The sequence below is a fragment of the Sceloporus occidentalis genome, unplaced genomic scaffold (genome assembly GCF_023333645.1).
Source record: "Sceloporus occidentalis isolate IW3139 unplaced genomic scaffold, rSceOcc1.0.p SCAF_6, whole genome shotgun sequence".
NCBI classification, from domain to species: Eukaryota; Metazoa; Chordata; class Lepidosauria; order Squamata; family Phrynosomatidae; genus Sceloporus; species Sceloporus occidentalis.
In genome coordinates, this window is record NW_028316986.1 from 104,408,180 (window position 1) to 104,434,346 (window position 26,167).

The following is a 26,167-nucleotide window of genomic DNA, read 5'->3' on the forward strand; positions in this document are numbered from 1 at the left end:
TTCAGAGAGATGTGATGATTGCTGCCTAGAAAGTGATATGTTACCATTTTATTATTACTGTGTAATTACTGTGACAATAGAGCTTATGAGGAAGAATCCTTAGTCTGGGGACTTTGGGCAGCTCCAGGGGCTGCATTTGATGATCTCAAGAGTTGAGTGAAGCCCATGGGCCATTCTTTGCTCACACCTGATGTATCTGAGTGTCACTGAGACTCAACTATTGCCATTATAACCTGATTGTGGGTTTCTGCATAGTATTTTGTTGGTCATGTGGCAACAAGATGCTATACTGGATAGGCCTTCAATCCAATCCAATTGGGTTCTTCCTGTGTTCTGAACCAGGGTTCAGCCCAGTTATAGGCACAATGCCAGTTTGTGAGTTCAGTTTCCATTCCCATGGGAAATACATGTACAGAAGCCATATTTTATGGATTTTATGTATTATTTATTAAAATTATTTATATTTTTCTTTTTGACTCAACAAGTATCTCTAAAGGGCTTTTGCTAAAGAAAAAAACCTTTAACATACAGCAAACCCAAAAGCAAAATTAAAACAGTCAAAGCATAGTCAAAAGAGGAGATAAGAGCTTTAAATGAAATCAAAGAAAAAAAATGAAATCTTACTATTTGTTTAATTGATATCCTTCCTTTTTTCCAGTGCATGATCCAGAGTGGCTTACAACATGAATTAAAACAGAATACAGCTAAAAATAAATCAATTGTAACACTGAAAAACAATTACAATACCATTAAATAAACTATCACATTAAAATTAGGCACTGAAGTGAACTGTTCAAAATATTTTAAAACAGTTTAAAAACATAAAAGCCAAAAAACCAAAAAGTTTTAACATCTGAGATCTCATCTAAAGAATCAACCTTGCCTCTCTCCCTTCCAGGTGTAATTCCACATTTGACTTCTCTGTATTTTCTGTTACTATCCTGCACTTTCTGTTCCACAGCCCAACATATTTCTGTCCCTTGTATTTCTATTCTATTTCTATTGTTGTCAGTCTTTTTAGCCTCAGCAGTCTCATGTATTTTGTGCCTCCCATTGTTGTTCGTTATTGCTGTACATGCTATTGCTATAGCTTTCTAATTTCACAATGCTATTGCTATTGCTTTCCAATTTCAAAATACTATTGCTATTGTGTTCTAATTTCACAATGCAAAGTAGTTTATAGTAGTCATGGTGCTGTTTTTTTACTGAATGCAATGTAATGGTTTGAGTGTTGGATTGTGACTCTGGAGAACAAACTTTGATTCCCCCCTCAGCCATAAAATTTACTGGGTGACCTTGGGAAAGTCACGTGTTCTCAGCCTCAGAAGAAGTGGCTTGTTTCCTAAGATAACATAAAAATGTTTATGGATGTTTCTGTTCCCTCAACCAAAAGACTGCTACATCAAGAGACTCACCACCAACCATGTATAGTGTCTGTCTGTTTATATGGATATATCTGATAAACTGTTGTCCCTAAAATCCTGTGCTATAATAAATTTGTTTTAAGATGCCATATGACTCTTTGGCGAGTAATGCAGCAGAACACAAATCACTGTCAGTACAGTCGGCCTTCCTTACCACAGATTTTTGTATCCATGGATTCAAGCATCCACATCTTGAAAACATTCCAAAAAGGTATAAATTCCAAATAGCAAACCTTAATTTTGCCACCTTATATAAGGGACATCATTTTACTATGCCTTTGCCTTTAATAGGACTCAAACATCCACGGATTTTGTTGTCCACAGGGGGCCCTGGAACCAAACCCCAGCAGAGAACAAGGGCCCACTGTATTACTACGCTAGATTTCCCCATTCTACAGCTGTACAACACAGCTTGATAATATCAGGATGTAACCCAATAACAGGTAGACACCCTGGCACTATGTAATTGTAGTCGGACAGCTGGGGAAAAGGGACAGCCAGCATCCTCTCAGATCTTCAGCATAATGAGTAAGCATAACACCACCTATCCATCTCCAACCAGACAGTGCCCAGGCACATCTCCATCATCCCAGCTGCTAATTTACAATGGGTATGTGTCCTGATAGTATCAACCTGTCATGCAGTTTAGTGGATGCCATCTTCCACAATATCCACTAAAGTATATACACTGGCATAACTGCGGGTTATACTAGTGTATGTCACCAATGCGAATCTTGTTTGAAAAACTCGGTAAAAACCTTGGTACTGATTATCATGGGTTAAGTGGGGTTTTTGGAACCCCACCCCCACCAAACTGAATTGAGTGTATTTGGGATGCATGTGAACAACAAAGATTCAACTCAGATTTATCCCAGATTATTTTCACCATCTGAATAACCCCTAGGATTCCCCAAGCATGATTTAAAGTAAATCTGTTTCCAAATATTTTAAGTTTGAATGAATTCAGAGTGGCACCTTGTAGAGGGGTCAGTGCTTCATATTCCCTGAGGTTTTTCACAAGCAGGAGGAAATGTTAAAAGTGCATACTTTTCATATTTTTGCTCTTGGGGATGGGGAAAGGTGACACTTTATAAAGGTGGCAGAAGCTTGATTTATTATAACACAGAAGTCAGATTCTTTTAAATCAAAAACATACACAGCCCTAACAACCATGTATAGTGTCTGTCTGTTTATATGGATATATCTGATAAACTGTTGTCCCTAAAATCCTGTGCTATAATAAATTTGTTTTAAGATGCCATATGACTCTTTGGCGAGTAATGCAGCAGAACACAAATCACTGTCAGTACAGTCGGCCTTCCTTACCACAGTAACAATTACCTTCTAGTAGAACAGCAGTAGTTTCAGCTAATAACTTGCTGTGCTGATGGTGCTTTCCCCCCCCCCCTTTTTTTTTTTTTTGGCCAAATTTTTGAAATGGTTGGCATTATTCTTTTGTGAGATTTGTGGGATAATCTGGTCAGCAATGAAATGTATTTATCTCCCTTTATGTTTTAAGTATCTTAAAATATACCATTGGAAGAGTTCCAGCAAATCTGGTGTGAAGAACTCCAGTGCCGAGATTAGTATTGCTTTGTTGCCAAAATGAACTAGATTGTCTTACACTTCCAGAGAACATCAGATCACGTAAAATACAAATTGGCAAGGTTCCAGGCTGCTTTGCCCAACCATACTTCATTTCACAGTTTCATAAATACATCTCTCTCTCTCTCTCTCTCCCCCCCCCCACCCCCACCCCTGCTCATTTTGCCTCCCTGGTAGAAGACAGTGATGATCATCATAGCAATCAGTCCAAAATACAAACAGGATGTAGAAGGGGCTGAATCCCAGCTGGACAGGGATGAACATGGCTTACATACTAAATACATTCACAGGATGGTAAGTGAGGACACGTGCTTGCCATTTCAAAAAGAGGCCAGCAGCTTCCCCTCTCCAAATAACTGCCCTTTGTGTGACTTGTCCTCAATCTGCAGTACTGCAGTTAAACATTGCTTTGTTGGTGTTCAGACTCTGCTCCTGTATTTCCTATGTATTTCATAAGTATTCCTACTTGCAGTGGTTCACCAGCTCAGTTTGAGATCAGTGTGTTTAACTTTTCTTTATGATTTTTACAGCCTGTTTAAATCCTTTTGCATTTTTTTCAAACTCGGTAATGTGAGCTTATCTCAGGTCTGTACTTCCTCACATTGATTCACTCGAAAAACACACTCAACACTAAATCTGACTGCCAGACCTGGGAAAATAAGTATGCAGGGGAGGAAAATTTGCTTCTGTATATTTTCATAAGCCTCCAAGCTAGAGTATTCTCTTTCTGAGTATATTTGATCTTGTCTCCCTGCGGTTTCCCTATTGCTCCAGAAACTCAGTTTGCCAAGATCTCATAAATTCTCTCTGGTGTTTCTTCTGATCACACCTAATAGGATGGCACAAAGCTGGTTCCTCCTTCAGCTGGCAGATAAGTACCAAACCATGCTGATCCTAGTTGCTTGCAGCAGTTCAGGTTAATCAAGATTCTTCATGCAACATAATTGAACATTTACAGGCAGACAGCTAGAGCAGACAGTGCTGCTAGGGAAAGGAGTGGTTTCAAAGATTAGCTGTCCTAATTAGATTTTTTTTGTCATACTAAAGGTGACAGTGAACCACTTTTTAACACTGCTGTGCAGCAGCATAACATGGTTTTCCATTACTATCAAAAGGCACAATTCAGCAAAAATCCACAGAGTCTCAATCCCTATTCCAGCCTGCTAGAGCTTTAAGATCAACAGGGGAGGTTCTCCTCCTCCTAAGTTCCCCTGGTACATTCCAGACAACAAGGTAAAGACCTTTCTTTGTTCTGGCTCCAACTGAGGAACATTGTCCCCTTGAAGATGTGGCCAACTCTAACATTGTATTTTCAGCACCAAATCAAAACCTGTGTTCACACATTGAAATTTGAACTATCTATGTCTGACTATTTTATGTAATTTCTTCATTTAATTATTGTGCATTGGTATGGTTTTATTAGGGTTATTTCATTTTGTAAACTATTGTAAAATCATAGGATAAAGAACAAAAGAAACATATTTTAAATAAATAAATAGAAGCCAGGTAGCTCTCAACCCATTACTTTAGACAGAACATAGTACAGTGGACTCTCCATATTCACTGGGGTTAGGGGCACAGGACCCCCATGAAAGTAGGAAAACCACTAATAAAAAAACACTGGCTTTTTTTACCTGAAAGAATACCTCTCTAGGAATCTCTTGAATCCTCCAGGACAATTCTGTGGTTAAGTTCTGCCAGTCAATGACCATGAAATTGCACTGGAGGACCTACAAATGCCTAGAGAAATGTTCTCTCTAGTAATCCCTAGGTCCTCCAGCATGTCTTTTGGCAGAAGTTGACAACAGAGTCACATTGGAGGACCTTGAGATTCCTAGAGAGAACATATTGATCAAATCCGCGAATAATCAAATCCGCAAAAGTAAAATCCACAAAAGTGGAGGGACAAGCATAATAATTAACAGCAGTAGTTAACATCAGATTAACTAGAATGCTGATGTGTATTTCCAAAAGCAGATCACATTTGTATTTCGGATCTTTAATATACTACTGCCAGTGTTTAAAACCTTTGGCACCAGATGCATTTGTTCTTCCAAGTTCCAGGCATGTTCTGCCTACTCTCACTATGTGTCTGGGGTTATACCCTTTATGCCTTAGGTTTTGTGAAGGCCTTGGAAATTCCTTGTTCTGAGAGTCAACTATACTACTACTACTACTACTAATAATAATAATAATATTTATTTATATACTGCGTTTCCAAGGATCAAGGCGCTTTACAAATCAGATAAACAAATACATAAAACAAACAATTTACATAGGCAAGTACATATAATACATGAACAATACCTAATTTGTACAAACTAAAATTCCATCCCTTATCCCTTAACAGAAAACAATCATCATATTACAATTTAAATTAATTAAGGGTTAAAATAAATAAATTTAAAATAAACAAGTTAAACATTTTAAATTTAGAATTTAGAATAGGTAGGCATAGGAGGGACATTAGGGCGAACATTATAACTAAGATCGTCTGCCACCCGCTGTCCATGCCACTAACCCAGACTTGTTTCTGATCAGATCAGAATATAGACTCTAGATGGTGTGGAAATCAATTTGGATTATATTTGGATGGTTTGAAGCCCTCAGATCTGGTCAAAAACCCAGGTTATTTCACCAATGTAAAGCAACCCTGATTTTACACTATTTGTCCACAAAACACAAGATCCACAATAATCAATTGTTCTTCTGCTTCTTTTTTTAAAAATATAGACACAACTCTTTAGAGATCCTTTTGTACTGTACATCAGCTATCCAGCAAGTGTATAAATATCAACCTACATAGTGTTCAGGATCTTCAGTAAAGGATAGTTAGCACTTGTTCATACTTGGGGGCAAAGGGGAAACTACACTCAGCTTGCTCACCTCCAGACAGGTGACAGACACTGATAAACTGATTAGGGCATCACAGCATTTGATCCTGTGACATGGTCTAGCACAAACTCAACCATTGTGATGACTATGACTTCGAAACCAGGAGAAGGGCATACAAATGTGTTGGCACATGTGAATAGCTAGCCACTGCTGGGTCAAAGCAATCTGGTACAGCAAACATACAAATGAAAGCCTATTGCAACATGTGGAGTTGTTTGGAACCTTAAATCTTTGCAATGTAGAATTAATGTGAGTTAAAATATTTTTCTTGGTTTCATAGATGCAGATTGAGTTCATACAGCAAGGAAGCATGAACTTTAGATTCATTCCTGTGCTTTTTCCCAATGCAAAAAAGGTAAAAAGCTAATTGATTAATCACTTTATGTTGGATGAAAACACAGGCTAAGATACAGTGAGTTTTTGAGAGCTTTTTCTGAATGTTAAATAGTATTTGAAGTGACATCCTAGAGGACTGCTTCACAGCCATTTTTTATAGACGTATTGTTATTATTATTATTATTATTATTATTATTAAGCGTTATTTATATAGCGCCGTAAATTTACACAGCACTGTACATACAATCTTTTAATTAGATGGTCCCTGCCCTCAGGCTTACAATCTAAGAAGACATGACACAAAAGGAGAAGGGAATGGTTGTGCGGAAAGGGATCAGGTCCTGGAGTTCATCTTTCCCTCTGAGGCCTGGACCAAGGCAGATGGATTGGAGGGAGGGCTCTGTTTCTTAAGGATAGGCCCAATGGCTTTGGGCCTGCCATTTCACTCCCTCAAGGCTGGATGGCTTGCCTTTCTCCCTCTCAGGATGATGGTGGATGTAGGGGTGGGCTTTTCTTTCAAGGAAGGCCTGATGGAGCTGGAATTCCTTTCTCCCTTTCTGGATGATGGTGGATGGAGGGGTGGGCTCTTCTTTCAGGGAAGGCCTCTTGGAGCTGGGATCCCTTTCTCCCTCTCTGGATGATGGTGGCTGTAGGGGTGGGCTCTTCTTTCAGGGAAGGCCTGTTGGAGCTGGCTTACCCTTCTCCCTCTCTGGATGAGAGTTTCCCTTCAAAATACATTTCTAGCCTCCTGCCACCCCTTGCATTCAAAGTCTATTCCTATAAGCAAATATGCAGAGAGCCTTGCAATAAGCCATGTTCCTGAAAGGATCATATCAGTAATAAAAGAGGAAGAGAGCATGTTATTTCTCACCCCTTCCTACAATTATACTGGGAGGAAAACAAAGCAGCAACTCTTTCTGAATTCCCTTCTTCACAAATTACAGTAAGGCTATAGTTGTCCCCACAAATGTCATATGGATCAGTGAATATCCATGACCCTAGAGCATCTGTCTACTCAGGTCTTGTTGATGGAGGAAGAAGGCACCATCTACTAAAGGGTCTACTGCAACTCTTTTCCAGAAGTCCCATAAATGTACATGAATGTAGTGTCGCTATGTAACTTCACTGTACTGGAGGATGCATTTTGGGAATATGTCTAGCTGATGTCAGTTAAACAGCATTAACACTGAGTGATAGAGCTACAATGTGCTGACAAAAATGTTTCACGCAGGTGATTTCCACAATGAATTATTCAAATTGCACCATCAGCTCATAGAAGGGGATCCAAAGCATGACTAATTACTTATCATGTTTTGGAAAGGGCCCTTAAGAGAGATGGGTGGAGGGCTTTATGGATGACTCTGTAATTGCAAGTTACTGAAAAGCTGCAGTACAGTAGTAAAGAAACTGTATGTTGCTTTTTCACTGCACTCACTCCCCAATTTTTCTTCTGCCATTCCTTATCCCCAGGAACATGTACCTACCTGGCTTCAGAACACTCACATCTACAGTTGGCCCCAAAACAAAAAGAACATTCTGCTGCGGTTGCTGAGAGAAGAGGAGTATGTTGCTCCTCCAATAGGACCTTTGCCCACTCTCCAGGTTGTGCCATTATGAATGTATATTCAAGTGCATAGGAAACAATTGTTATATGACTCTTTTGGCCACCAGCCAAGATTTTTTCGGCTTTGCTTTTTAGGTGATGAAAAGCATATGCACACTCACTCTTTCCCCCTGCTAATAGAATTGTCTTGGGATAATGCAAGCCCATGTGTTTTCTTTTATGCTGAATGTTTCCTTCTGCAAATGATCAGGCACACTGTTTCTCTGTCAGTGTTTAAACAAACTGCAAATGGAAAGAATGTCCCCATCATTTTCTCTTCTGTTTCTGGCAACTTACTTTTTAAGGCTGTGGCAGGGCAAGTAAGCAGTGTAAATGATGCTGAAATAAGCAAAACATTTTCCTACCCTGCCTTGCTCAGAGTTCCTTTTGTTGTCTGCCAGATGTTATTGCATTGTGCGATAGTCTCTCACAGTCATTTTGTGTACACAATAAAAGTGTTGTCTTTCCTACAGACTGTCATCTTTTTATCTCTGTAGTAGGAGATGTGAGGGTTTAACACTTTCATTATTGATAAACACAGGCAGAAACCCCAAGGTTATTGTTTGACTTTTTTAATACTTCATAAGGATTTTGCTGCTGCTGCTGTAAACCATGGCATAGTTGTGTTATGTTGGATTTAGAAAGCATAAACACATGTCAAACATCACTTTGGCTTTTTCTCACTATCCTGCAGTTTCCTCTCTCTTAAGGCTGCTGCCAAAAACTAGCCTCACCCATGTATGGTTTCCCCTGCCTCCATAACATATGAGATTGCTTATCCTGTAACACGATCTTAACATGTTGTATATTTCTCTACTGAGGTTGGCTAATGATGGGATAAACCAGAAGGATCTATATTGTGGTGAACAGCTGGTGAGGTGGAGACCAGTAAGAACCCATGGCTGAGATCTGGTTTGCTCTGTTGATAATATTATGGTGCCACGAGAAGAAAAGAAGAAAAAGGCAACTGAAGTAAGGAGGGGAAAGGTGATGAGAGAAGGCTGTCATCTACATGTTTTTCTGTTTCCTTAATCTTAAGGAGTCAAAGCAGTGTGGGAAGAGAGAGCATAGACAATTGACTGTGCCTGACCAATAGCATAGGTAATTATCCAAGCCACTGCTTCCCATACTATAGCTGAATGGATCCTACTCCCCTCACACTCATGCACACCCTTGGAAGCCAGCATTCAAGACAAGTGTTACTAAACCAGCAGCCGCCTTCTCCTTACACAAGCACCAACCCTCCTTGCACAAGCACCAAAGAAGTGAGACTGATGGAGTAATGGACTGTTGCACTAGCATACTGTGCCAGTAGGATCTTGACCTCCATTCTCATATCAACAGGCAGCAGAGGGAAGTAGTAACTTGTGTGCAGCATAGAGCATCAGTCTTTCAACTTGATAGCCACTCCTCATCCATCTACCTGTACACACCTGCTCTTGTTGCCACTCGTTACTGATGGTTTGTTATTATAACTTCCATTTGTTGTGTTCATGGCAAAATGGGAGATGATTTTCCACTGTTAAAATGGTATGTGTCACGCTATTGTTGACTTTAACCTTAACAATCATTGCTAATTGGTTTTGGGCACCACAATTCAAGAAGGATATTGACAAGCTAGAACATGTCCAGAGGACAGCAAACAAAATGGTAAAAGGTCTGGAAACCATGCCCTATAAAGGGTGGCTTAAGGAGCTGCATATGTTTAGCCTGGAGAAGAGAAGGTTAAGAGGTGCCATGCTATCCACGTTTACATATCTGAAAGGATGTCATATTGAAATGGAGCAAGCTTTTTTTCCCCTGCTCCAGACATTAGGACACAGAGCAATGGATGCAAACTACAGGAAAGGAGATTTCAACTAAACTTTAGGAAGAACATCCTGATGGTAAGAGCTGTTTGACAGCTGGAGCATGCTGCCTCGCCTTTGGTGGAGGCTCCTTGTTAGGTTTATAAACAGAGGCTGGATTATTTATTTATTTATATAGTGCTGTAGATGGCCATCTGTTGTGGGTGCTTAGATTGTGTGTTCCTGCTTGGCAGCAGGTTGGATTTAATGGTCTTTGTGGTCTCTTCCAATTCTAATTCTATGATTGTAATATTTTTAGTTTAGTCAGCAGTGGCAGGAACCAGCTATAGCTGAGCATATTGTTAGGGCCCATTCACATTACCTTTTAACCCGGTTTTGAAATCGATTCTTCCACATGAAGTTCATATTGGGCCCGATTCTGTCACAATCCATGTCGAGGCTTGCACAAGGAAATGCCTCTTAGTGTGGGTTATCGGGAATCGGGCTAAAATCCATCTTTTCTGAAAAGACCCAGGTTCCGCGAAATATGAACTTGCCTGATCGGGGCAAATTCAGGGAGGGATTAAGGTCAGAGGGCGGGCAGAGGTCAGAGCATTCCCTCCCCTCATCGGAGGGGAGGGGGAGGAGGAAAGAGCTGAAGGAAAAAGGGGAATCTGGATGCAAAGGGTGACAGGAGGCAAAAGGGGAAATCGGGGTGACTGGGCTGCAAAGGGCTGGTGGGGGGAGTGGAAAAAGTGATGGTGGAGGAGGAGGATGAAGGAACCGTGGGAAGAAGGGAGCCATGGAGGGCATTCTCTAACGGAGCAGCAGGAGGAGCATGAAGGAGGGGGGAAGGGTCAATTCAGGGCACCTCAGAGGGAGAGGAGGGTTGGAAGGAAGGAGGAGGAGGAGGATTGCCAAGGGAAATTGGGCTGCAGGGCTAAGCCGGGGGATGTAGGGAAATCAGGCTGCAACAGAAGCAGCCTCTTTTATTTTTGACAATTTATGCGCATGATTTTTTGGGTGACTGATAGGTCACTCTCTCTCAGCCTCAGTGGAAGGCAATGGCAAAGCTCCTCTGAAGAGAATGTAGCAGGAGGAAAAGGGTCAGTTCAGTTCAGGTCAAAGGCAGGGCACAAACGGAGCTCCCATCAGGCACCTTCCCCCCTTTTTTATTTTTTAAAATTATTTTTGACAAAATATGCACATGTTTTTTCTTCTTCAGGCAGATATATAGATGGATAGAACATGGCTAGCAGCTTGTTAACTTTCCCTTTCATTTGCTGGCTTCCACCAAAGGGGAAATGTTGCAAAGGGCTAGAATTGCGAATGAATGTAACAATTTGAATGTTACATTTGTTGCTCTTCAAATTGGCAAAACGATAAATGCTTTTGCTACTGTCTCTAAGGAATTCAGGGGTAGCCTTTTAAAAGCAAAAAAGAATGCATGACAGTCGCATCCTTTACTGGCATTTCCGAGGTGAGGAATTTATTGTTGTTGTTGTTGTTGTTGTTATTATTACATGTGTAAGAGGCATCTCGGGTGGCAAGGAGTGGGAGATACAGGATGCATTAGCTTGCATTTTGGAGTTGAAAATGGGGCCAAGGGCAGATCATAACCTGCACTGACCCAGATGCTCACAACACACACACATACACACAAAAGAGGTTTATTTGACAAAATGTGTGCATTTTGGTGCATTTTGTGCCTGGCTCTTTAAAAAAAAAGGAGGGGGGAAACATACCCCAATGAGTGCTGCAAACGTCACCTATGACGATCGCTTGATTGACAGCAGGTGCCTTCAAGTTAAACCCAATTTCTGAGTAAGGCATTCAGGTTTAAATGCCCCTCAAATCATAGTGGGCACTTGCTAATGGAGAGATTTGGGACAGGGCCGCCCGAATCTGCCCAGTTCCTTCCAGAGCAATACCAGTGTGAATTGCCCCTTAGTTTCATTTCTTTCAGTGTGTAGTTCAGCACATATGTTGAGTGTCCATAATTATGCCTGCATACGCTCTCTCATTTTCTCATGCACACACCACTTTTCCTTGAAGGATCATTTCAGCACTGAAGGATTTGTGTTTCAATTGTATGCACACTTATGTAAGACCCTCTGAAATCAATGTATTTCTTAATCAACGTTTATATTACTGCTGTGTTAAGTGTTTAACTTTGACTGAGTCATGCCAGTTAGTGCTGATTTTATAAAAATAACAGGAGACTTTACTAGTCTTATCACAGTGTTCCTGTAAAGCTGATAACTTACTAGTGTTAAGTTCAAAAACCAAACAATTTATTGAGAGAGAAGGAAAGAATAGCAGGAAAAACCTACATGGTAGTAAGAATGTTACTTTCAAGGACTGGACTATTAATATAGAGTAAAAATAATGACTGTAAACATACAGAAAAGAAGTAATGAGAAGAAAACAAATATGCAACAGTCTGAAGCATATATTCTTCAAAATAAGTCAAGATCCATCCAGTGGAACTACGTGTAGAATGTAAAGAGGCTGAAAAGAGTTCCCAGCTAAATTACATTTGTATAGTGTGAAGATAAAAAGATCTTAATAGTGTAGATAAAGAAACTGGACCTTATTACCACATATTTTCTACCCAAATCTATTCATTCTCCATGTAAATAACAATGTATCAAGTGTAATAAGCAGTTGGTAAATTAATTTATCAGGACAACCATTCTTACACATGAAAGAATATGGGACAATAAGCAAGGAGGTTGAAATTTGCTGCAACTTTAGGCTTTAGATGGGTGTTTATATTTCCTCACCACCACCTCAAGTGGTTAAGACTCCAAACTTGCAATCTGTTGATTGCAAGATTGGCAGGTTGGTAGTTTGAGACCCGGGTGCTGAATGATGGGGTGAGCTCCCATCAACCTAGCAGTTCAAAAGCATGCAAATACAAGTAGATAAATAGGTACCACTCCAATGGGAAGGTAATACCACTGTGTTCTGTGCAATCATGCTGGCCACATGATCACAGAGTAGTCTCTGACAATGCTGGCTCTTCGGCTTAGTAACGGAGATTAGCACAGCTCCCTATGGTCAGACATGACTTGACAACCTTGTCAACAGGGAATACCTTTACCTTTTACCACTACCTCAAAAGTATAGCAGTATGGTTAACATGGCCCACCAGATATCGTTGGACTGCAGCTCCCAGCAGCCACAGCGGGCATATTCAATGGTGACAGATGGTGGGAGCTTCAGTCTAACATCTGAAGAGCCACACTAGTAAGCAAGGGTATGTTCACACTGTTAAATGTTTATATTCAGCATCTTTACAAAGAAATTTAAAAGGTAAACACTCTCCTATATATGATGGGTCAACATCATGATTGACACAGCTAATAACCACTAATAAATTTCTCTGAAGATCCAGCCACAGATGCTGGCAAAATGTCAGGAAGAAACTCTTCTATAACATGGCCACATAGCCCGAAAAACCCATAAAAAACTATGGATGCCGACCATGAAAGCCTTTGACTCCACACTGTTAAATACTTCACACAAGCATGGAGGGAGTGTGGGTAGTGTTTGATGACAGACACAAAGCTAGCCAGTCAGAACTGTTTAAAGTCCTCTTCTGTTGGAAACAAGGAACTAGTTGAGTTTGTCTATCAGCAAGGTTGTAAAATTGACTGAGATGGGTAAATGCAGATCCACAACAAGCTCACTAGTCAAGCTATCTGTGCCCAAGTGTTTTCTGTATCTTTCTGCACATTGCACGTGAATATTGTTGTATCTCAGGGCAAATTTTGGAATGACTGTGGAATATAGATCTTGGCCCCAGCAGCTTTGGGAAGTGCGTCTTTCAATAGGACTGGAGTGCCAAAGGGCCGAAGTTAACATCTTCGTTATATATATAAATTATTATTTTTTTTAGATTGTAAGCCTGAAGGCAGGGAACCGTCTGACTAAAAGATTGTATGTACAGCGCTGTGTAAATTTACAGCGCTTTATAAATAAAGGTTAATAATAATAATAATAATAATAATAATAATAATAATAATCTTTAGACTCTCACACCATTTAAATAAATCCAAAACCTATGACTACATGTGTAATGCAAAGAAGAGAGTGCTGACCAAAAGAATAGATCAGTTGAAAAAGACTGTTACGAAAGGCCTTGTATCCCTTATCTCAAGGTACCAGGGCCAGGGGTAAAGCAGACATGAGGAATGACTGCTACTAATGGCAGTATGGTTCAAAGAGGGAGACTGTTGTAGTTGTGGAACATACAAGAGACAGACTCTTGAAGGGGAAAGATAATTACTATAATTCATCACATGTCCACATTAATGAAGCTTGGGTGAATACCTGGGTTTCAGAAGAAACAAGGCTGTATATCTCAGTACTGGTTTACTATAGCAACAGGCAGAACCTAGCCTCTTGTAAATCACCTGTCACTGAAAGAACAAAGTAGGCTTGACTTACAACAGAAAGTAAACATTAACACACTAAAATAAACCTAGTGGGCAGGGTGGATTAAAGTAGCTACACCCATTTTCCTTTCTCTGGCACTCTGATCATGAGGCAGGGTTTACTGTATTTATTTATTACAAAATGGTTCTTTGTTATAATGTAGTATGCAGGTATCAGGCTTCTTCTGGTTCTAATAGTATTATATTGCTACAAGGCCCAGAATATAATAGTTGGGTACCCTCATCTTGGATGCCTACCAATGTACTGCTGCCAGTTGGGAGATATGGGATTTAGACAAGAAAGGAGTGTGTATTCACCAATACAGTGTGTCCAAAAATTATCTTTACAATTTAAATTTTATATAGAATTGAAATTATAAAAATAATTTTTGAACACCCTGTATTTCAAGCCATATGTGACACAGCTTCAGGACTTTCTATTATCTACATGCTGATACTAAGGCCTGTTACAGACTGCCAAAAAAAAGCTGCTTCGGGTCTCTTTGGAGGTATGCTATTTAAATGATACATGGGTCCTAAGAGTCCGGAGGTTGCACCAAAGCCACACTCCATTCCTAAGCACTGGAGTGCAGCTTTGGTGCAGCTTCCGGATTCTTAGGATGCATGCATCATTTAACTAGCATACCTCCAAAGAGACCCGAAGCAGCTTTATTTTGGCAGTCTGTAACAGGCCTAAGAGTGGCTAGAATTGGCTGAATCCTGAAAGGGACTCCACGCATGGCCTGTTGCTTTTGCAAGAATCCCTTGATTTGAAAGGAAGAGTAGAAGCAGCAAAGGTAAGTCTTGTGTCAATGGGGCTCGACAGACGGGGAGAAAGGGGCATCAAGATGCTGCCCCTGACGGAGGCTGCAGCAACCAAACGGCACGGCCTTTGGGAGCCCTAAAAAGAATCCGTTCCCATTGCTGCCCTCATGTGCACTGATGATGTATGCATGGTGCAGTACCGCTTGGAAGCTGCACCACGCATACGTCATAATGGCTGCCCTCTTGTGGATGGGGGCGAGCTGTGATGGCACCGGCAGTGCACGGTAGGGCTCGGGAATGTGCAGAGGTTCTACTCTCCTGAGCCCTAAAATCGACCGCAGGCCAGCACATAGCGCCAGTCTGTACCAGGCCTATGTCATCTAGGCCTTTTTACTTACAGTATCTCTAAGCCCTATTCAGTCACACTTTGGAGTTAAATTAATAAAGCCAAATTAATAAATAAGCATATAGTCCCCACACTCCTTGCATTGTTGCTTTGTCCATTTGGCACAACAAGACTGAGATGGAGTGCCTCTTCCATTTATGGAGGCTCTCCATGCAAATCAGAACCCTAGAAAATCAGGGTTCACAATTGTGGGGCTTGGAGTAAACCTGAGGATGGCAGAGATAAACCTTAACTGTAAATATACTTCATATGAGGAAGGGCACTGCTTCATAATATGTTATTATAATTTGTTCTTGTGCAGAACCTCCATTCTTTCATGTGGAGGTGTTATTTGGGCTATACATCTGCACATGAAATACAGGTATGTATTTGCCCCCTTCTGAATGTACCTGGCCACTACCATGATGAAAGGACCATTGCGCCTTCTGCAGAAGCAGCTCTTTCATGCAATACAGTGAAGTAATCTGCTTCAGGATTCACTACAGGTATAGGAAGGATGGGAATAGATGGAGTTGGAAGCAGTGTAGGAATGGTGCAGAAACTATTTTATGTTGGCTTTAGCAGTGCGGTGGCTCTAGACTTTGGTTCAGGCAGCAAACTATCTTGTGTCCACTGCCTGTGTCATGGAAATAGGAGGACCAGACAGGAATACATGAGACATAGGGACTTCCACTTCTAACTATTGCCCAGCAAAGGAAAGAGCTTGAAGGGGAGGAATACAACAGGTCCTATTGAAATCCCCAGGTGGTATTGAGAACCAAACCATTTTTTTATGTTAAAGTGTTGCAACCTATTTAAAAGGTGAAATGTTGGGATAAACTATTCACCCCCTCTTTTTTGGCCAGAAAAAGAACAACTTAGAGGGGATGAATATAGCTTTAGGAACTGCATAGCAGCCAGGACTGCCCTCCACTGATGTGGATGAAAGGAAGCTATTAAAAATAACCAAATAATTTTAAAATCATTTAGTGCATATCAGATTGGAACAATGTGGAGAAAACTGTAATTTATGCACTTAAGGAATTCTTTTGTATCAAACACAGCTTCTACAAACTTCAATTGCAAAGACTTCTGCATGGACACTATGATACTTTACAGTAGTACCAATGTTAAGACTTTGGCTTACAGCTATGCATCTTTTTAAGCCTTTGAAAATTCTGTGTAGCTTCATTGTGAGGCTATCTTTCTTTTGGGTGCTTCCTCTCTGTGCTCCTGAATAGGATAAAATGAACTTCCTGAATCGTTCACTTTACTACAAAGGAACCCATTGTTTTCCTGACCAAGGAAGAATACATCAGTAAACAGTATGTGTGTGAACTCTGAAGAGTCTTCTAGGAGGATAGCTTATTCTCCCAGATCCATTTGTCTAATGAAGTGGATCATGTGATAAATGTGCATAATGAGTTCTCTCGGTTGCCAGTGGAAATTGTAAAAGCTAAAACACTAAATCTCACAGGAATCATTGGATGTGTAGCAATCTGAACAGAGAAAAAAGGCATGAAAATATGCTTCCTCTTCTAAATCAAAATTAACAACATGCAACATAACAGCATTCTCCATCCAAAGCCCTGTAATTCACCAAACCCTATCATGTCCAATCTAGGACACTACCTACAACTTGCAAAAACTAGCAATTTACTGATCATATGGCAATTCAAATTTCTGAAAATGTATTGCAAGTGCAAAGGAAAACTGACCCTTTGTTTTAAGTGTTCTTCCCCACTACCTCAACTTTTCTCAAAATATTGTTTTAATAATAATAATAATAATAATAATAATAATAATATAATTTTTATTTATATACCACCTTTCCAACAGATCAAGGTGGTTTACAAAAATGTATAAATAATTACATAACAAATACACAACTAAAAATTCATCCCCTTACCTTAACTAAATACAATTAACATTAGTGTCTCTGTAACATCAGAACCCATTGCCCCAGTTCAGGTCTCTATAGATCTAGCAAGCAATACATACTTCAGAAAGGGATGAAAGATTGCCACGTCAGATCTGAAAATAAAGGGCCAAGAATAAACATGAGCAATCACTAGCACAGCTAGTCTCTCAAAATAATGCAGAACTCTGGTAAGCTTGGACAGAGGCAAAGATCCAAAGGCTAAGAACACAAAATCCAAGAGAAAGAAAGGTAGGCCAGAAAGATCTGTCTGGTAGTAAAGGCTAAGGTGGCAATCCTTCCTGAGATGGACATCTCTTTGCTAACTAGCTTAAGACTCCTATGCAAGAGATCTGGTTAATCACTGCCAGAGAAGAATGCTCTATGGGACAATATGGAAACTCTATGGGAATGGGTGTGGGAAATAACAACACATCTCTACCAATGTGGACTGAACCAATGTATTTCTGATGATAGTCCAGCAGAATTCAGAAAATATTTTTACATGCAGTGGTAGCAAACAGCACCTGAAATGTTACTGCCAGAATAGACAGTGCTAGAAGATGGGGGTGGGGGGGGGGGGTAGAATTAGCAGGGCCTGTTATGAGGTAACTTTCATCATTTTAATCTAGAAATTCTCATTTTTCACTTGCACAAAGTAACATAGGAGGGCTGGATCTTTAGCACGAATTCTTCCAGCAGTGCAGTAGTCTCTGTAATTATGTAAGTTTTTGTTTTCTTTCATAAAAGTATTTAACTAACAGCCAGATTTATTCTGCTCAGGTTCTAGAGAACATGAAATATGAAATTTATTACAACAGTGTTGTCACAATTTTTCTTCTACTAAGGGCTAAAGGAGGTGCACGTGAGCACGTTTCTCAAAGCAACACTGGAAAGGCTTTACATTTCTCCACCAAGCTAGGGGAAAAAAACCTTTATGTTGTATCAGGGCTAAATAAGGAGTCTGTTTGGTTCTAAAAATAGCAACTCATATTGGTTTAGTTATAGCAAGACTTGCAATCCTTTACAGATCTGTGAGGACTGCAAGTTCAAGTGAGGACACATTAGTAGAGGATCATATTCACTTTTGTCTTGTTATTGAAGACACATTTATTTAGTAGTTTAGGCTTGTTTCCTCATGCCCAGAAATCTGAAATTAATGGAAAGATCTCTGTTTTGTGTCATGATTGTACTGGTAAATGGTATTGTTTGTTTGTCTTTTACTTTGCTGTCTATAGCCATCAATGTAAAATTAATCTTTTGAAGGATTTGGGATTCTGTATAAAAATCACACAAACACAAGGAAATCATTTATTATTATTATTATTATTATTATTATTATTATTATTATTATTTTATTTACTAACTTTAATCTTCTTGCCATTGTGTGACGAGGCACACTCCCATGGCAATATCTGTTGTGGTGCCCAAGGTATATTTTTACAATTCCAGATGATCTTTCTTGTTTTAAAAGTAGGTCACAGGAACTTTCAATTTCATTCCTGAAACTGTGAATACAAAGACAACACAACCACACAAATAAACAAGAAAGCAGTATCTACAAGTATGACTGTAGCCTACGCTTGCTAGGTCTTTCTCCCACTTTCCTACAACATTAAGAACTTTGGATTGCTAGACAATATTAAGTAATCTTCTGTCCCTCAACAGAGTAGCAGTTTTCCCCACAAAGGATAAGTATGCACTATGAAAAACAAGATTGGTCATAAATTCCCAAACAAAGGTAGCAATTGGCTAACTACAATAAACACCATTTTCTCCAACCAAACTACTGGCCTAACATTTTATGAGTCCTTTTCTCTTGAAGAACCTCACTTTGGGCAGAACAAATCTCTTGCAGAATCACACTATGGGCAGCTCCTAACATGGGATAAATAAGTATTGTTTCAGTAACCACTCTGTAACTGATGCTGTTCATTATGAGTATCATTTGCAACTGAATCTGAGTTGTAATGAAGCATAGCAAATAAGGATCCTCTCACTCTGTGTAACTTATTTTCAGGATAGGATTTGCAAGATCATTGGCAAGAGGTCTGAAAGAAAGGGTTTCATAGGGGCAAAACAGACAGGCAGGAAGGAGCGGCCACAAGTAGCTCCCACTCTGGGTCCGTGGTGACCACATGCCATGGCCCTGAGTGCGGCCACTACCGCAGTCCCAAATGGACCACAGAAAGAAATAGAAAACATCTGCTTTTGGGGCCGCCTAGGGCAGCCCAGGTGCAGCCCCAGAACAGGTTCAGCGCAGTTTGGGGCCATGCGTTGTCTAATCACCCCAAACCACATGGAAGGCATCTTTTTACCCATCTGTTTTAGGACATAATCACTATACCATGGTGCTGCTAAAGTGCACCAGAATGCCTCTACTTTGGATCCACCCTGTCTCAAAACTCTCCATTCCCTCTGGCAAGGTCTGAGGTAGAACATCTTTTATAGGGATCAATACGTTCTGTTTCGGGGCTTCTTGGAACGGCTATGTCCCATCCTTCCTTTTGTCAAACAAAAAATCAGTCAAGCTAACTCCATACCACTTATTATTTGGCTACACTATTACCTTGTATGAAATTTCAGAGACACCTATTTCTAAACACAAGTGTGCACGCCTCTAAGACCAGACTTTTGTCCCTATTCAGACATGTCATTTTTTGCTTCTGTGCAAGTGGTATAAGACCCAGCCTCTCAAAGAGACTTTGGCCCGTTACAGACGGGCACCCTAGGACGGACTCAGTCCGTGCTAAGGTTAAAAAGGGGCGTCTCTTCCAGACGCCCCTAACCCTAGCATGGACTGAGTCTGTACGAAATGGCGGCGGCCATCTTGACGTAGCGGATGCACTGCGTCTGCACGTCGTGCCCTGGAAATGATGCCGTGAGTATGCGCTTTGGCACTTGCAGTGTCTCTTCCGGGGCACAAGAAGGAGTGCGATTTTCGCGCTCCTTCTTTGCAGTGTCCGGGAACCGCACCGTTTGGCTGCTGCGGTTCCCGGACGCTGCAACTGGCAGCGGCGCAAGACTGCCCCTTCTGGGCGGTCTGTAACGCGCCTAATACTCCAATTAAAGTGATGTAAATACATTACATTATGTAGCAATGGAACATATCATAAAAAGGTAAAACAAAGATCTTAGTACAGCTTATTTTAATGATTTAACAAGTATTGTTGACAAAAAGAGGGAAGGAAAAGGGATGTTTAGATTTCATACCAATAGTGCACCCTGGATTGTCATATTGTATTGTAACATATTTACCTAAATATATTTCTAATTATATTTAACATATACACTTGACTGTAAGTTGACCTCATGTATAAGTCATGGGCAGGTTTTGGAGGGCAAAATTATGGATATTGATATGACCCTTGGATAAGTTGAGGGTAAAGCTTAGGGACATGCAATAAAGGATCTAAATCAGGGGTAGGCAACCTGCGGCCCGCGGGCCAGATGCGGCCCGGTGAGGCCTTGGGACCGGCCCCAGCCCGGTCCTGCCGCCGATTGCCGCCGGGGCCTTTGGCCTCTCACGCGCAGGGGCAATTGTCTATAGAAGCCTCAAAAACATGCATTTATGTTAACATTTTTTAAAAAATCAGCAAATTTTTTCGCGTGTCCTCCACTTTTTTAAAAAAAGTGTCCACCATTTGAAAATGTTGTCCTACATTTGTCCCGGTTTATTTATTTATTTAAATTTTCAAAAAGTTATTTAATTATTTATTTTTTGGCTTCGGCCCCCCAGTTGTCTGAGGGACAGCAACCTGGCCCCCGGCTCAAAACGGTTGCCTACCTCTGATCTAAATGGTGAAGCAAAGGAAAACAATGCTAAAGAACCTACAATATTATGGCAGGCATAACCGTTTTGGCTCACACTAAAGGCTGGATGGAAGAGAGTAGAGAGTAGAGGGAGGTCAGTGCTTTCAGGACAGATTGCACTCTTGCCTTTCATCAGGGGATAGTTCCCTTTTTAATAAGAGTTAAAGTATAGTATTTACATTGACCCATGGATAAGTCAACCTAGGTTTTTGGGGTCAATTTTTGGGGTCAATCATGTATATACAGTAAGAATATGTGAAATCTAATAAAACTGGCAATATAAGGTAGATAATCTAAATTAACTGTGGTTTTGGATTAACAGCCGACACTTAGAAATTGGTATTGTCCCTGTTCCCCTGGCTTTTTACAGATTGGTAGAAAACATGGCTCTTTGCAACATAATTTTCTACTCATTCTTGCTTGTTTATACTAATTACCATATATACATGAAAACATCCAGGGATAGCCATGTTGGCCATTTAGCAAACCAATCAAAAATCCACCAAACAGTGATACCTTTATTGGCCAATGAAAATGCATAATATACATGTTGCAAGCTTTCGAAGCCCCGCTGGCTTCTTCATCTGACAAGGTGTTACAAACCAAACAGGAGGGAAAAATTGAAGATGTTAGTCACAGGCCTGCATTTTGCTGTTTCTCTTCTTAGTTAACATGGTATGGAGGGCCATATCTTGTAGGCTGGCATCTCCTCCTTCTGCCATGTGGCAACTGGGAGATTTTCAAAGTCCAAATAATTTAACTTCATTCTTAATTAAGAATGCCAGCCTACAAGATATGGCCCTCCATATCATGTTAACTAAGAAGAGACCTTGGCTGGTGAAGAAGCCAGTGAAGCTTCAAAAGCTTGCAACTTGTATAGTGTGCATTTTGGTTGTCCAATAAAGGTATCAGTTTGGTGGTAGATTTTTGATCATATATATTCAACTATAAGTCGAGAAATTTATGCCCCAAAATTGACCCTAAAATCCTGGGTTGACTTATATACTGGTCAATAAACTAATACTGCTTAGAAAGGTCCTGAAACAAGCAGCACCATGATGCCCCACTTTCCATGGCTGGAGGCACATGTTAGAGAGAGAGAGTGTGTGTGTGTGTGTGTGTGAAAGAGTTTCCCAATTTGATTTTAAAGCCTTCTCTTCCCATCAAAGAAACACCCCATTTAACTCCACTTCTTTTCTTCCGCAATCCGATTTTCAAACCTCTCCTCTAGCACCTGAGAAGTGGTGTTAGGTGGTCAGGAGAGATCCAGAGAAGGAGAAGGAGGGAAGAATGATTTCCCCTTTGTATCCTTTGCTATAGCCCTCTAAGTTTTACCCTTGACTTATCCACGGGTCATATCAAAATCCATGACTTTTACTCTGAAACCTTCCCTCAACTTATATATAAGGTCAACCTGTACACAAATATGTACAGTAATTTAATGCCATTAAATGAATGTTACTGGAAATGATACACACGATTGCAGGCTGGTCTTACTTTTTGTTACATGTTGTCAGTTTTACTCTGTTTTGTATGTGCTTATATTATTTGCTGATCTGGAAACCATTTAGAGCAGAACGCAGGCTAACAGCATCATCCAGCAAAAACTCAGTGGGACTCAGTAAACCTCATTGAGCACAGTGGGACTTACTTCCACACAAACACATATAGGGATTCCACTATAAGAGATGCTTAACACATGAATTTAGGATTAAAACAATATCATTTGCTTTGAATTAAGAAACAACTGGAGTCACATTTGCAACTGTTTATTGTAGATGTTTGTATGTTCCATAATACAGGTCGAGTACCTCTTAACTGAAAAACTTGAAACGAGAAATGTTTCAGAGTTGAGGTTTTGTTTTGTTATACCAGTAGTGTAGTATGTACCTATACTGTATTTGCGAGGCTGGAGAGAGACACAACTGGCAAGAGATGTGAGGATCTGTTAGTGCTTGGTGCAGCTTCACACATCCTACCTTTTACAGGTCCTTGATGTTTCTCATAGCTCCCTCTAGCCTCACACCTCTGTTGAGTAGCAAATACTGGTACGTACTACACTTTTTGTAATCTTAGATTGTATGCCATAGGCAAGTTTACTCTTTTATATTTATTGTTTTTATGTACAGCACTGTGCAAATCTACAGCACTATATAAATAATAATAATAATAATAATAAATAATAATAATATTTCAAAATCCAAATTCAAATATTCTAAAACTGAAGCCTCAAAGCATCATGTCAGCACTCAAAAACCTTTGGTTTTTGGATTTCTGGATTAAAGAAACTCAAGCTGTGTAGTAAGGGACTGTACAAACAGCCCATTCAGGCGTGGCTCTATGCTGGGCTGGGTTGAGGATGCACCTGCTGCACGCCATGCCACCAACCCAATGCAAATAGGAGCTGTGAAATAAGGCTCCTATTTGCGCCCCAGAATGGGTGCCATAAGGACCACAGCTTGCCCTTATGATATCCGTCATTGTTGGGGCGTAGAAAGATGTGCTGTGTCCACCACGACCACCTACAGAGTTGAACCACGTCGGCAGGACACCAGGGAGAAGGAATCTGAAGAGATGTCTGCAAAGGTATTCAGGCCAAGAAGGAAAATATTCCTTCACCACTGCAAACGGCCTTGAGCTCCTGGCTTGAGAAATAATGACAAGAGCACTTCAAGCCTTCACTCTAGACGAGGGCTTTAATAAATAAGTTACTTTGTCAAACAACCAACAATAACAACTAAACAGATAAGCAGTTACATAACAACTAAAACAGAGAGGCAGTTACTCTAACACCAACTGTCATAACTGACACTCTCTCTGACTCAGTGACAGTTGCATCAACATTCCAATGACGCACTGTTTAAATGCTGACACATATAACTGCCACTAGAGCTGTAAATAACTTACACAACAGCTCCACCTAGTGTCCACATCCATGTCATTTTATCAGACCTGTTTCAACATGGTGCTGACATCCATGTAAGCACTGTGCATGAGCGATGTCATTGTGGCGCACCCCGTCTGTACGGGCGTGCACCAAGATGGCCTCCAGGGTGTGCAGTAGGGTTGCTGAGCGTGTAAACGCTCAGCCCTTGCGCAACCCCAGTCTGCGGTCAGGCCGGCACAAAGTGCCCGTTTGTACCGAGCCTAGGGTTGTCATAAGTCAGGACCTCCAAATCGGGGCAAATGTAGGACAAATGTAGGGCAACATTTTCAAATGTAGGACACATTTTTAAATAATGAAGGACGCGCAAAAAAATTGAGGGTTTTTTAAAAATGTTAATATAAATGCATGTTTTTTAGGCATGATCAAAATGGAGGACATTTTGGCATTATTCCTAGACAGATGGCAGAAATGGACTTGCCCTCGGGTTCAACTTTACTTCTCAGAAGTGTGTACTTGGGCAAGGGACTGTGGTTTTTCTTCACTACGCATGAGTTTGTAAAAATCACAGCAAGTTACATTGGCCATGCTTCAAAGGCTTGTTGATATCAATATCACCATCATCATCATCACTATAATTTTCCAAGAAAGGCAGACTTGTTAGCATTCAAAGCGCCATAAATACACAGAAAATGCACTTGCATATATTTAGTAATAAAAAATAATGGGGAAAAAAAACAACAAGGCAGGGGTGTATATATTTAATAATAAAAATTAATAAAATAAAATAAAACAAGCAATAATAAAAATTAATGAAATAAAATAAAACAAGCAATAATAAAAATTAATGAAATAAAATAAAGACAAACAATAATAAAAATTAATAAAATAAAATAAAATAAGTATTTTATATTTTTAAAAATAATTAAAAAAACCCAAAAAACCAAGGCAGACCTAATGGCCACTGACTCAGCTTTCCTCCTCCTCCTCCTCCTCCTCCTCCGCCCCAATTCTGCCCTTCGAGGCACCCTTCCTCCGGCTCCTTCCTCCTCCTCAAGGCTATGGAATCCTGGGAACTGTAGCTCTGTGGACCATTGCCACAAGAAACTACAATTCCCAGAATCCCATAGCACTGAGCCATGGATGTTTAAGGGGGGCGTCAAACTATTTCTGCAGCCTTTTGCTACCCCAAAGCCCTTCCTATTTACAAGCAAGGCAAAATCTCTTCCTTCACCAAGCCATTGAAAACCAACCCAAGTGGAGGGCTGATTGCTTCTTTCCCATTGGTCAGCTTCAGGAGAAATTTGCATATTACAAGTAAAGGTATTTAGGGCCTCAAAAACGATCCTGTGATAAAGAATTACAAGAATACTGACGCGGTATACATTTAAAAGATGAGGCATTTAGACTCCCAGTGAAACATGAACGATTTATGGCCTTTTTTTTCTTTTCTCACTGTAACCTGGAAAGTAATGCCTCTTGCAAGGCATATATACCAACGTGGGCGGGCAAAACCTCTGAGTGGCAGGTGTCCTGAAGACCTGCTCTCTAGGCTATGCCATGCAGGGATGGCCTGGTTTTTGGCAGCATGATCGTGGAGCCGCCTCCAGGGCCTCGCTGGGGGGGGGGGGAGAGAATCCCGGGGGTGGGGCCAGACTGGGGTGGGACCGTACGAACCTGCCCCAAACTGGGAAAGTCCCGCCCCCAGGCGGGATATGGCAAGCCTAACCGGGCCCAAGTTCCTTTTTCCTTACCTACACACATCCTTCTATGAAATACCTGTTTGAAAAAGTCTAAGAAACTTTTAACTTTATCAAAAGAGTGTAAGGGACATACACATGCACAGAAATAAGACAGCCAGTGCACTGGGACCATGCCACCTGAGGCTTCTGCCTTGAACAAAGGTAAAGCATTTTTTTTAAATATTAGGACAGATTGGCATGCTTTGCCTCTACACCACCTAAAGTTTTCCTGTTGTAAAACATGAAGAGCTCTTGAAAAATTCAGTGTCCTCTGCCTACATAGGAGCCTGTGGCTTCACAAAGGAAGGAGTCATGCTGGGTTCCAAGGAAATATATTCTTTGAATTGCAAATGGACATTAAATTTCTTTGACCCTGAAAATCTCCTAGTGACCACACGGCCAAAGGGGGAGGTGCCAGCCTGTAGATAGCCCTCCCTACCATCTGAACTAAGGCCAGAAACAGAAAATGCAGGCCTGTGGCTAGCATCTTATAGAAAAACTTATAGAAATATAAATCCATGCCTCTCAGTCATGTCCGAAATGGAGTCCTTTAAGAAAAAATGTAGGA

The 26,167-nt window shown here is 40.6% G+C and overlaps 1 protein-coding gene across 3 annotated transcripts in view; it reads left to right on the forward strand.

Annotated features, from left to right (window-relative positions):
* The window catches only part of TRAF3IP2 (TRAF3 interacting protein 2), a 37,019-nt gene extending 28,686 nt beyond the window's left edge, over positions 1 to 8,333 (forward strand). For 2 of the 3 annotated variants that reach the window (XM_089530555.1, XM_089530557.1), the window contains exons 8-10: positions 3,207 to 3,323; positions 6,205 to 6,279; positions 7,731 to 8,333. In XM_089530555.1, coding sequence (XP_089386681.1) covers positions 3,207 to 3,323; positions 6,205 to 6,279; positions 7,731 to 7,877 — 339 coding nt within the window. In that variant the 3' untranslated portion in view covers positions 7,878 to 8,333. Of the gene's footprint in view, positions 1 to 1,472; positions 1,636 to 3,206; positions 3,324 to 6,204; positions 6,280 to 7,730 lie in introns of those variants that run through there. The other variant, XM_089530558.1, reaches the window with a different exon arrangement.
* The last annotated feature ends 17,834 nt before the right edge of the window (positions 8,334 to 26,167 follow it).